Here is a 12107-nt window from a genome sequence, read left to right as displayed (position 1 = left end):
TGTCAGAAGAAAAAGCTCTACTGGAAGAGTTTCATGATATGTAATCCCCTAAATCCCTTTGCTGAATTGAATAGGATATTCATCAGAATGGGTTACATTCCACCAGATCTTATACTTTCACAACAGACGTGAGTAGCAGGGAAACTACAGCAAGCTGGGAAACTTATTGGCATTTACTCAGTTACATACATTACACGTTCTCAAATTTTCCAGATAATGCTTTCAGTATTAACAAAACAGCAGGAAAAATAATGGTGAAAAACTAATCTTCTGGCCTTTAAATATCTACATAAGATAGCACAGAAGTACAGCCAAGAGTATGAGGATCCCAGATAGCTTTTCTTTTTAGTCTCATGCACAGACACACAGAAAGTCCTTGTAAGGTTATGCAATTAAGAAACACTGTTATACTTATGCCTTCTGGGGTTTAGCTTTTAGATAGCCCGCTTTTCAGGCCAAAAAAAGAAATGGGTTGATGCATTCAATCTAGTCAAGCAAAAGCAAAGCCAAAATATATATATAATCTGTCTGTAATTCATTTTCCCCAGAAGGCTGAAAAAAATTATAAAATAGCATGAGAGATTGGTTCATTTTTACACTGATCTTGAAAGCCCATTAAGGTATTTAACTTTCAAGGATTGTCTGAGGGATCTGGAATTGCTGTTATCCTTTTGTTTAATTACAGTGTAATCTTCATGCAATTACAGTGATGATAACATTCTTCCACAGACATAACAATAAATTAGCCATCTGGGGATAAATGACATTACTTAAAGCTTACTTCAGTGAAGTATCAAAGAAATATTAATATGGCTATATCGGACAAGGCGGGAAAGTAAATGATATTTTCTGTTTCATCATTCCAGTATTCATCATTCCAGTATATTTTAGGGGCTTAATAACATAACATATTATTGAATTTGCTTCATCATGAAGTAGTTGGTGAGAAATATGAGGAAATGCACAGGGAAAACACATTTTAGCATAGTTGAAAAATATACGGTGTAGAGTTTTGTGGGCTATGCTTTATACACCTATGCAATATTTGTCAACTTCACAAAATAAATAGTGACAAACACTATTCCTGATACATTTTATTTCCTCTGTGACACATCTTGACATTTTTCCATCGAATGTAAAAGTGTCTTTTCAGTCCTTTTGCAGTTTAATTCCAGAAATAAGAATAGATTCATCAGGTTTTTACTGTTACTGCTGAAGAGAAAGAAAGAAAATAAGAGTAAGTGGTATGTCAGAAGCAGAAAGAGATGGAGAACAAGAAACATCCTGAAAATAAAATGGAAGTCAAAATTTTGAAGCTATTCTCAGCAGCTCCAATTAAAATAATTACCAAAAAATAGCATCCTGCTGAGCTTTCAACCAAAGAGAAAACTTGCAGCTCTGACCTTTCCCAACTGAAGTATCAAATATGATCATAAATTGATGAAAAATATCTTGAAAATATACTTTGAAATGGAAAAAACCCGTGACAATTTCATAGAGAATTTTACTGTCTGATAAAGCTTTTTTTATTGATTAGGGAGCTGGTCTGCTTATTCTCCGTTTCTGTGATGTTGGTTATAATTGTACTAAGGTAAATTAGATAAAACAGTGGAATTAAACTGATGTGATAACTATTTCAAGAACATGTTTATACAGTGTCAGTCCAAACAAATGTCTTCTTTCTTTATTAAAAAGAAAGAGATGAGCAGGAAGAGGTGTCAATGTGTGTGGAAGAGTCTTTTATAGGAGGAGTCTAGTTTCTATAGTCTCATTTACGTGTGGCATAAAACATAATTTATTATCTTGTTTGAACACAGAAGTTTTTGCAAATTAGTTGTTTTCTGTGCTATGATTGTATTGAGTTTTCTTGAATGGTTAATGAATAAAAGGATGCCAGGATTTTATTAGATGCTAATTTTTAATAAAGCTTTGTTTACAAAAATCTTTTAGAAATGAATGACTGCATGAGAACCAGTTGCTTAAAAGATGGCTTTTTCCAGCTGGTAGAACCATTTGGAATTCTCTGACACTTTGAAAACACAAATGCATATCTTCTTGAGTTATGTTCACGTTCTCTATCTTACATTGATCTCAGCTGATGGTTAGATGTGCCTAAGTAACAACAGTCCTAAAATTTTCTGGCCTTCCTACTGGGGAAAGCTTGGTTAGTTGTGCTGAAGGCAGACGCCATAGCTATCCCAAATGATAGCTATGTTCTCCAGCATCTTACTACACAAAAATTGCACTAAGGAATATCTGTTCTCATAGTGAAATATTTTAATGGTTTGATTTTTGGTTTGGCAGTTTCTTTTTGTAGATACATATTAGCACGTGTCTCACAAATTAAAGAGATCTTAGATGGGATGTCTGTGGCTGGCCCCACTGAGCTGGGCTCAATAAGTCTGGACCAAGTTACTGGAGTGATCTGAGCAAGGGAGCGTATGAGACAGAGTGCACCATCATGGGGTGGCCCTGAGGGCAGAGGCTGCAGTTCCCTTCCTGCCTTTGGCAAAGCTGTTGCTATATTCCAGTAATCTTTACAGAGGGTGCAGATATGTTTCACTAGCTCTTATTTCACTACCTAAATCTGGAGTTCCTGACTACAAATAGCAACAAACTATACTCCCATTTCCATATTTGATTTATTTTCAGCTTTCTATTTACAAATGGGAATATTCAGAAATTTCTGAGGTCTTTAAGGTCTTTAAGGCTAATCTCATGCAGATAGGCTGAGATGTTGCTGTGTAGTATTAAATACAATAATATTTGTTTCAGTATGTGCCAAGTCTGATAATTAATTTTTGAAATTACTATTACAACCTCAGTCTTACAGGTGTTTATATAAACTCTCATGTCGTACTTCTCAGTCCCTATCTCTGGTCTATTTTTCCTACTGTCCTGGCAAATAGTAGTTTAACAAGAGAAATGAATGCACCTTTTTGCATTACCAGTGATTACAGTCAGTAAATTGGAGAACCCAGAGGAAGAATTTCTGATCCACTTTTCAAACTTTTTCTTTAGCAAGACAGAATCTCTGGCAAGTGGAGACATCAAAAGATATGAATTGATTTTAGGATGTGAGGGGTTTTTACCCCCCACTAAGTTGAGAGCAGCTTATTTTTGTCTTAGTTGGTGATGCCCAACTTTACTTGACAGAAACCAGGCATTAAACACTTCTATGGCCCCACAGCTGGTTATGGTGGGTCTTTTAAACAAGCACAAAATAAGTCTCTTAACATTTCTCTCCTACTGTCTTCATCAGGGATAGGGAAATAGATCCTCAGATGAGGTGGACAGCATATACCATTTTATGTCAGTGTTTCAATGATATGTAATTGCTAGGTTGGGGGCAAAATTGCAAAAATCTCGGTAAATATTAATCTGTACAGTACTATATTTGTGCTGACTCTGGTTTCCATCAGAAATGGGCAGTGCACTGGGTCTAAATGGTAAAGATGGAGTAGAAGCACTGCTACCCATTGAGGTAGCTTTGGGGTCATAGGAGATACCAACAGATGCCTCAGGGCAGATCCTCTAGGAAGGCCTTGATTATGCTGAGGCATAAAAGAGAAGCAGCCAGAGAGATGGGAAGCTCCTGCCAGTTCCTCTGCACTTTTGTCTCTTGGCTGCACAGTTTTCAGAATGTTTTGGAGGAAAATGAGCAGTAGACGTCATGTACTCTCACCCTATTTATGTAAGAAAATAAACAGGGATAAATTAAAGGAATGATTCCTCTATGCAACAAGATATTTTGGGGGGTATGTGAGAGTGTGTTGTTGCATCTCTACAAAGCTTGTTGCATATGTGAATATACAAGCTGAAATCGAGGCTTTCCCTTGGGTGATATGGGTTGGAGCCTGTCGTCTTAGGAAAACCACTTTCCTCTGGTTCTGTTTTTTTGGAAGCTGCTCTGCCATTTCCCCACTAGTTTATATGCTGCAAAGGCACTCGAGCAAACCCACACTGAACTGTGTGCTCGAATAGCAGCTCTGCCTTTGCCAAGTGACAGTCTCTCTCATGCAAAACCTTTCATTGTTCAGCCACTGCTGGCAGGCAGTTCCTTTTCCAGATAAGTAACCACAGCTTGTTGTATTACTAAGGGTTTTAACATATGGTTTTACTTAACATTAGCTGCCTGATAAGAAAATGAACTTTTTTTTTTTTTCCCAAAGCAGTCTTATTTCTTTCTAAATGTAATATTTTGTATGAGATGGTTAGATTTGTTCTTTGTTTTGAGCTCCAGGTTCTTACACCAGTCCGTTCATTTGGGTTTTTTTCAATGCATATTTTTTCATTTGGTTTTAAATTCCAGGTATCATCTTTTTGCTTCTCTTATCTGGAATTAAGTAAGCTGTCTCAAGAAAAACGTATGTTATCCTTCTTTTCCTTCCCTATGAATCAACATCTTCAGGCTCATTATATGGCAGAAAAAGCCTTCTCTGGAGACTCCCTGACACACTTTGGATAACATAAACCCATGTGGAAGGGGAACAGTTAGTTACCTTTAAAACACATTAGGCTTTGTAGGTTGTGAAAGTAATATTGATGTCTGTACCTGAAACATGATTGCTGCTGTACAAAAGGTACATGAGCCAACTTGTATCATGATGGTAAAACCACTCAATAAGTAGAGTTGGTTTATGGAGCTTTGGTGGACCTTACCTGCCATTCAGTCAAGCTCTCAAATTCTTCAGAACTATGAAAAGTAGGGAGTGATAATTACAGGGTTTTTTTTGAGGCTGGAACCAAACTACTTATTGGCAGCTATACAAAGTGGTTTCGAGCATTTGTATTCTTCTCAAATGCATTGTTTGGTATTTCAGTTTGAAAGCAGTATTGTTTCAGGTGTTTGTTTGCAATAAAGATAATTTTGGAGAATAAGCAAAATTCTATATGCTTTTTCATGAAAGCAATGTCATGGATATTTGAAGGAGTAATTCTGCATCAACTTATTTCATTGCTGTTATTTAGCACCATTTAATTTTTTGTTTTTCAGCAGATACAATGATTCTTTCTCTAGACCCTTTTCTTTTTGTGAGAACATTTTTCCGGTTTTAGAAGGCAAAAGATATTATACAGTGGGAGTGACCTGACCTGGGCAAGAGCTAGCAATTGCTGCGGGTAAGACTGATCCATTAAGTACTTTGTTTCAGCTGCAACTTTACACCTGTCTTCTACTAGAAAATCAGTAATCTAAAAGTAAAAAAAAAAAACCTCTTTAACAAGGTACTAAAAATTCTAGTCATTCAGATAAACAATGTTATTGTTGCATATTAGGTAAAATAGTTGATATTTAAAATAAAATATGAAATAGGTAATATATGAAACAAGTAGAATATTATGTTAAGTCTTAGATTGTATTAGGGACCTGTTCAAGGTTTTGGTATTGGGGTGGCTGGCTCTGTAGAAGGACATGAGAGGCTGCCCTGTGTCAGACAGAGACAGCTCCAGCTGGCTCTGGTGGGCCCGCTGCAGGACACAGCTGAGCCCATCTGCCAAGCTGGTAGAACCTCTGGGAAAACATATTTAAGAAAGGGTAAAAAGAGTTGCACAGCAGTGTCAAGAGTGAGAGGAAAAGTGTGAGAAGCAACCCTGTAAACACCAAGGCACTGAAGCATCTGTGGAGGAGACCAGGGTAGAGCAGGTATTTCCCCGCAGACCGCGGAAGAGCCCACACTGGAAGTGTGGAAATGTCCTGAAGGATCTGTGGCCTGTGGAGGACCCATGCTGGAGCAAGTTTATCCTGAAGGGCTGCAACCTGTGGGAAGGACCTACACTGGAGCAGGGAAAAATACGAGAAAGAAGGAGCGACAGAGATGAAGTATTATGAACCGACTGCAACCCCCATTCCCCATCTCCCTGCACTGCTTAATGGAGAGGAGGAGGTAGAGGGGTTGGGAATGAAGGAGTGACATTGAGTCTGGGAAAAAGGGAGGGGTGGGAGGAAGGTGTTGTTTTCATTTGTTTTCATTTCTCACTATCCAAACCTATTTTATCTGGCAATTAATTAAATTATTTTTCCCCAAGTCAATTCTGTTTTGCCCATGACAGTAATTGACAAGTGTTCTCCCTGTCTATATTTGGACCCACAAGTTTTTTCATCTTAGTTTGTCCCCTTGTCCTGCTGATGAAGGGAATTGAGTGAGCAGCTGGATGGGTGTGTGGCAGCTGGCAAAGGTCAACACACCACATAGGTAAAGACTGAACTGTCATAATAGCTTTGAAGAAGTGCTGAGCATCTGAAATATATGTTCTCAGAATTGAGCCTACTCATCACAAAAACAGTACAATGCTTTTAAGGTATGAGCAGTTCAGATATTTAACAACAAATCACACATGAAATCATAAAGTGGTGTTTGTTACAATTCAGCTAAATGCTAAAGTGTAAAAATGGTTTATTATAATATCACCTACATAAAATCAGGCTCAGGTTTGTGTAACTTATTTGTGCAAGGTCTTAGAAGGGGGAAGATAGTTATCACCTGAAATGTTTCATTTTTATGTTGCCTGCATGTCTCATATCCTATCAAGTCTTTGTAGATGCACAATAGGAACTTCAAAGGACTCATTGCCTGTGCAATAAGAATATGTATTCTTATTAATAATGTGTATTATAAGAATGTATATTCTTGTTCTTCACACCTGCCAAACACTGTTGAAAAACTTTCTAAGTGAGTTTCTGCATAGCTAGGAGTAGAAAAAAGAAATGGCGGAAAGTTTATGGGCAGATTGTTGTAATCTTGTATGTTAAATCTTACAGGTAAATGTAATATGTTAAAATGCAACTGATATGGAGCATATTTTGCCGTGGATAAATTCCAATGTAAAATAGAGTCAGAATCCTGCATCAAGTGGTGTGGTGTGTGTATATATATATATATATATATATGTAGTTTTCCCCTCTGTGAGGGAAATTTGTGCACTGTGAGGACTCGGAGTATACCCTCCTTGATTTACAAGTGGCTTTAGTTTTAGCTCATCCTCAGTTTTAGTTCAATTTATATATACACATAAAACCTACAAAATGCTGTGCACACTTCCTATTTGTCTTCATTCCAGTATTTAGGAGCATATTATGCTTCTAGGTATAGTACTTGTGGAGAGTTTTGGAAAAGAGCTCTACCAGTCCCTCCCACAAAGAAGAGATTAAGTGGTTCAGGAAATTGCAGGTCTGAAAAATTGTTCCTTGACCAAATGAATCAAGCATGGGAATTTACCACTGTCAGAAAATTAGGTCACAGATAGCATAAGCCAATTTTCTGTGGAAGTCCATTCAGGAATAAGTTAATTTTACATTTGCTGCTTTCTTTAAGTTGTAGTGGCAATGATAAAATGTCCATGCTCAACAGTGGCTTCAGCCTTTGAATCTCTGGGATGATTTGAAATGACTTTGTGTTTCTTTTCAAGTCGTTCCAACGCATGACTGGAGTTCTCATTAGAATGATCTTCATGCAAGGCTTGCCTGCTTCCCAGCTATCATCCACCTCCTGCTTTCCATTTTTGTCTAAAATAAAGCTGCATCCGGCAAACACTTGGAAATACGCTCTGTGGTTACTAATTACCTGGACTGATTTACTTGGTTATGTGTTCCAGCACAATTAAGTCCTTTCTTTTCCTATTGTATCTGCCTCATTATTAGTTATAATGGTGACATTTATACTGTAAATGGGATGAAAGCATGAAAGGGAAACTGTATGTAAGGATAGAACCATTGTGCAATGGATGAATGAGTATTGAAGTATTAATGCTAATTGTAATACATTAATATCGATTGAAAGGTTTTGTTTATATTGTCTTCAAAATATTTTTGCAGAATGGTTTCAAGGTTATAGACCTACCCAAGATGGTGTTAAAATACATGTGCACATGACCATAGGAGTAATAAGAGGTGCAAATATAATATGAAATTACATGTATTTAAAATGTCGAAATAAGCATGAGGGAATACTTCTCAAGGAAATTACATTTTAAAAGCAGACAGCAATAAATAGGAAATAATGAAAATGCATTTCAGGAACTACACTTTGGCAGGACTGTTGTCTATCTTAAAATGAAGAGTAATAGAGTAAAACTACAGCCACAATTGTATATTCTGAAAGTTATACACAACTTGTAAATATGTGTGAGCAGGTTTATTTTGTTTACTTGGTGCTTCTCTCTCCCTATCAACTAGCAAAAGACAAAAGTGTTATTTAGATTATTTAGATATTCAACTGAAAGAATCTCTGCGCCCCCCCCCCCCCGAAAAAAAAAAAAAAAAAAAAAAAAAGGAGAGTTGTAGTTGAGTCCTAGGTATTAATTTAGTAGTTAGGAGATGTCCAGATATTAAAATACGGTATTGTTTCAATACATAGGTGTGTTTTAAACAAAGTGCAGACATCTATGTTCGTAGCTCGCCCCTTTGTCAATGCCAAATGTTTTCAACTGAATCTTTTGTTGTATTTTCTCCACAACTGGCTTTATCTTATCACCTCCACTTGAGTTGACTTCATGGTACTTATGTTAACTGCTAGCAGCCGTGCAGGAAAATGATGCCAAGGAACCACCTTTTTGGTTTGTTTGTTTATTGCCTCTTACGACTTCTAGAACTAATTCCATGAAGAGTTAGCAAGCATTTAGCAATGTATTTCAGGAGAGGACAAGAGTAGAAGGATGCCTAAAAACTTATCTTTTTTTTTATGGTCTCAGAGATTTTCTATATTATATCAAATAAACCTTTTAACAAACCTGTCTTATCTCACAGTGGTTAGGATGGAGATATTATCATTAAGAGTGGGGTTGCACACTAATAGTTTTCTAATATCATATATTATCTGGAGTGGGCTGGAATATGGAATTTCTACCTTGTGGGTAATTCCAGTTGTTCAGGTTTGTGTTTAGTTCTGGAATTTAACAATCGTGTTTTAAGTATAGATTTATATTCTACTTCATCTTTTGTTGTATTACAATGATACTAAATGTGAGAAGAAATGACCTCTTGGGCTTGACAGTAAAAGGGGTTGTGGAGGAAGAGAGAATCTCAATACGACTGAAGAAGGAAAAGAAAATACAAACCATCATAAATACTGTTGCAGTGAATAATATAATGTGCCAATAAAGAACTGAATTTCTGTGAGATGTCTTCCAAGTAGTATTTTTTCTGTTAGAAAATTTTCAGTCAACAAAAATATTGTTTTTATTGGGGTATTTGCTTTTGGAATATACTTCATTAAATCAACAGAGGGAGAAAAAGCAAACACTTCAGCACAAGGCACCATCTGGAAGACACTTTTAAGAGGAGAGGTAATATGCAAACCTTAGTTTTGAAGATCTGCCTGTAGCTCCAAACAACTTAAAGTTTGTCAGTTTTGACCAGCAAGGCAAAGGCTAAAATAAAATTTTAAATAAAGACTCACTCTAGGGCAGTGGGAGTTTTTAAGTCAGGCTCTAGGTTGGGACTCTAAAGAAGTTAGTCCCAGTAGTCAGTTGAAGTGGAGTTGGCAAACCTAAACAATACAGGTTTGTTGTTAGACCATTTATTAAAATGTCAGGGGTTTCCTGCCATTGAAATACACAAAGTTTTACTTTAAAAAAAAATGTAGCATTACTGGGTTCACTGTAGATGACTGTTCTTCCTTGAAGGAAGAACTCCAGTTCCAAACCAATAAGAGGTTTTGTTTGAGCACTTCTAATGAAAGAAGCCCACTATTGATCTGATGAGTACTGTGGATTCAGAGATAAATAAGATAAACTAGTGAGATCTGACACTGCGGAGAATGTAGCAGAAATGATGCTTGGCTTATAATCATGAAAGAATCCTGTCTGTTCCTCTCTTCATCTGACTTTTTTTCCCCTAAAGGTTGTCATCTCTTGTCTGAAATAGTCTCTCACTCTGTGTCTTTAGAAATATGACAGAGGGTTAGACTAACTTTTGAAGAGGTAACAATTTTCAAAAGAAAAACAAATGGCAGATTTTTGGAAGGACTAGAAAGCACTATGGAGTATACATGGTGGTAAATGGCTTATTTTGATAATGCCACATATCTGCATTTTATCCATAACTGGAATTATTCTTCTTTGAGTTTGCTCTGGTTTTATTTCTGTATGAAAACTTGCTTCTTGATCCTACTCTTCCATTGTTCATCTTTGATCTTGCTCTTCTGGCAGCCATCACAGACTTCTTCCTGAAATTTTAGCTCTTACTTAATTCATTATAAAATTGATGGTGGGATTAATTTCTTTCAGATGACCCTTTAATGCTTTGGCAATGCTTAATTCAACCTGCCATTCTATTAAATCTTTTCAGAAGTTACTGAAATGGTCTCTTTTTTTTTTTTTTTTTTTTTTTATTGTAGGTTTCATATATACTGGAGAAGTTGTGCATCGAATGCTAACAGCTACACAATATATTGCACCCTTAATGGCAAATTTTGACCCCAGTGTGTCAAGAAATTCAACAGTCAGATACTTTGATAATGGTATGTAGTAGTCCTTCATAAATGAATGTGTCTGTGTCCCTTGTCTCTTCATATTTTCCTAAATAACTATTTTTGAAGGAAAAATTGAAGATTTTAAGATTTTTTTGTTGTTCTTTTTTAACTCACAGGCTGTATAAAGCATGTGGCAAGACATCCATAAAGTTCTTAATTTAGAACATGATTAAAGAGTCATGAATGCTCTTTCCTAACTGGACAGATATCTTCTGGATATTGAAGTACATAAACTGAAACTAACAATGTATTTTATCAGTTCTAAAAGGAAAAATCTGTCTTGTATAAAAGTGCAAGTTCTCAGTATTTCAAAATACATATAGTATATACCATCCACCCACTAGCTAAAATGAAAATAGCATTTGTGGACTGCAATAGCAAGAATACACAAAAGCAGGGCAGGTGTAAGGTTAATAAACGTGTCAATGACTAACTGTTCCTGGTGTCCCAGGATTGGAATCCAGTACATTCATCTATACCACAAGTTCTCAACAGTCCCTTGTACGAAAGATTGAAAAGGTAAAAGGAAAACTGAAATGTTATACTTGAAGCTGTGTGAGATATTTCAAAGGCCTTGAGTATGTGGGTATTTTTCTCACAAAGTCCGTTATAATCCATTTTTTTGAAACGTAAACCTATGTGATTAAAAGGCTTCTAGTGCCTTACCTCAGGCCTTTACTGATCAAATACAATGGCAATGACTGTTTATTCTGAATTTTGAACTTAGAGACTTTAGTATCATGACTTAATTTCACGAGATCTTCCTAAATAAGCCTGTGCCATTCTCTGTATGTTTATTCATAGTGAATTTAAGCACAAATTATGAACATGTCCAAAAATATGTCACGGTTCCAACCAGGTATGTTAATTTTTATTCTTCAGATCAGGGATCAAACTGTATCCTATAACCTTTGCATCGACTCATAACCTTTCCTTTCAATCTAGTCATTACTTGCAGCATTTGTTTGTTAAAAATCCAATAAAATAGACTTACATGAGAAAATCCTACTCTTTGTATGAAGAATTTTCAAACAAACAAAAACATAGAATTTCACAAATTATTTGACATTATGGCCTAAGATTTGTCATCTTTACTGAAAGAATCTGAGGATTCTGGGGAAGACATTGCTAATTCTCATTGTAATTCCTGACTACCAGTCTTTGTACCAGGTGTATCAGGCTGTATTACATGGCTTTCACGACAAGGTTGAATACTTCTTTGAGATTTTGGATCCCTCTTCATGTGTAAGGCATGATGATCTTTTGGACCCCTTGTGCTTTAGGACAAAGAATTTGCTATCTTACCCCAAATAAAAAGGAACTGAGTAAATTGTTTCTTCAGCTCCTTATTTCTTATTCATACATGGTTTATCCCTGTGAGTATGTGTGCTGCTTTAGAGCAGCGTCTGTAGTGGGCAAGCACAGAGTATGGTTACCCATCAAAGTCTCACTCATGGAGCTAACTGCAAGGAACTTAATGTACACACAAATCTACATAAAGGCCCTGGGAGTGAGAAGACTGGTTTTGAGGCAGCTGACTTCCACATAAGCTTGGGATTCTGAGATGCACATAGATATGAGGTGCTCAAAGACTGACTATAATAAGTTTTGGCTATTTTTGCTCTGGTAAATCAAAAA

The 12107-nt window shown here is 36.4% G+C and overlaps 1 protein-coding gene across 2 annotated transcripts in view; it reads left to right on the top strand.

Annotated features, from left to right (window-relative positions):
- Positions 1–12107, top strand: part of PLXDC2 (plexin domain containing 2) — a 279425-nt gene that overhangs the window by 186349 nt on the left and 80969 nt on the right. For both annotated transcript variants that reach the window (XM_074900172.1, XM_074900174.1), the window contains exon 5: positions 10335–10457. In XM_074900172.1, the coding sequence (XP_074756273.1) occupies positions 10335–10457 (123 nt within the window). The remainder of the gene's footprint in view (positions 1–10334; positions 10458–12107) is intronic.

The sequence above is a fragment of the Athene noctua genome, chromosome 2 (assembly GCF_965140245.1).
Source record: "Athene noctua chromosome 2, bAthNoc1.hap1.1, whole genome shotgun sequence".
Classification (NCBI taxonomy): domain Eukaryota; kingdom Metazoa; phylum Chordata; class Aves; order Strigiformes; family Strigidae; genus Athene; species Athene noctua.
This window is presented reverse-complemented; position numbering and strand designations above follow the sequence as displayed.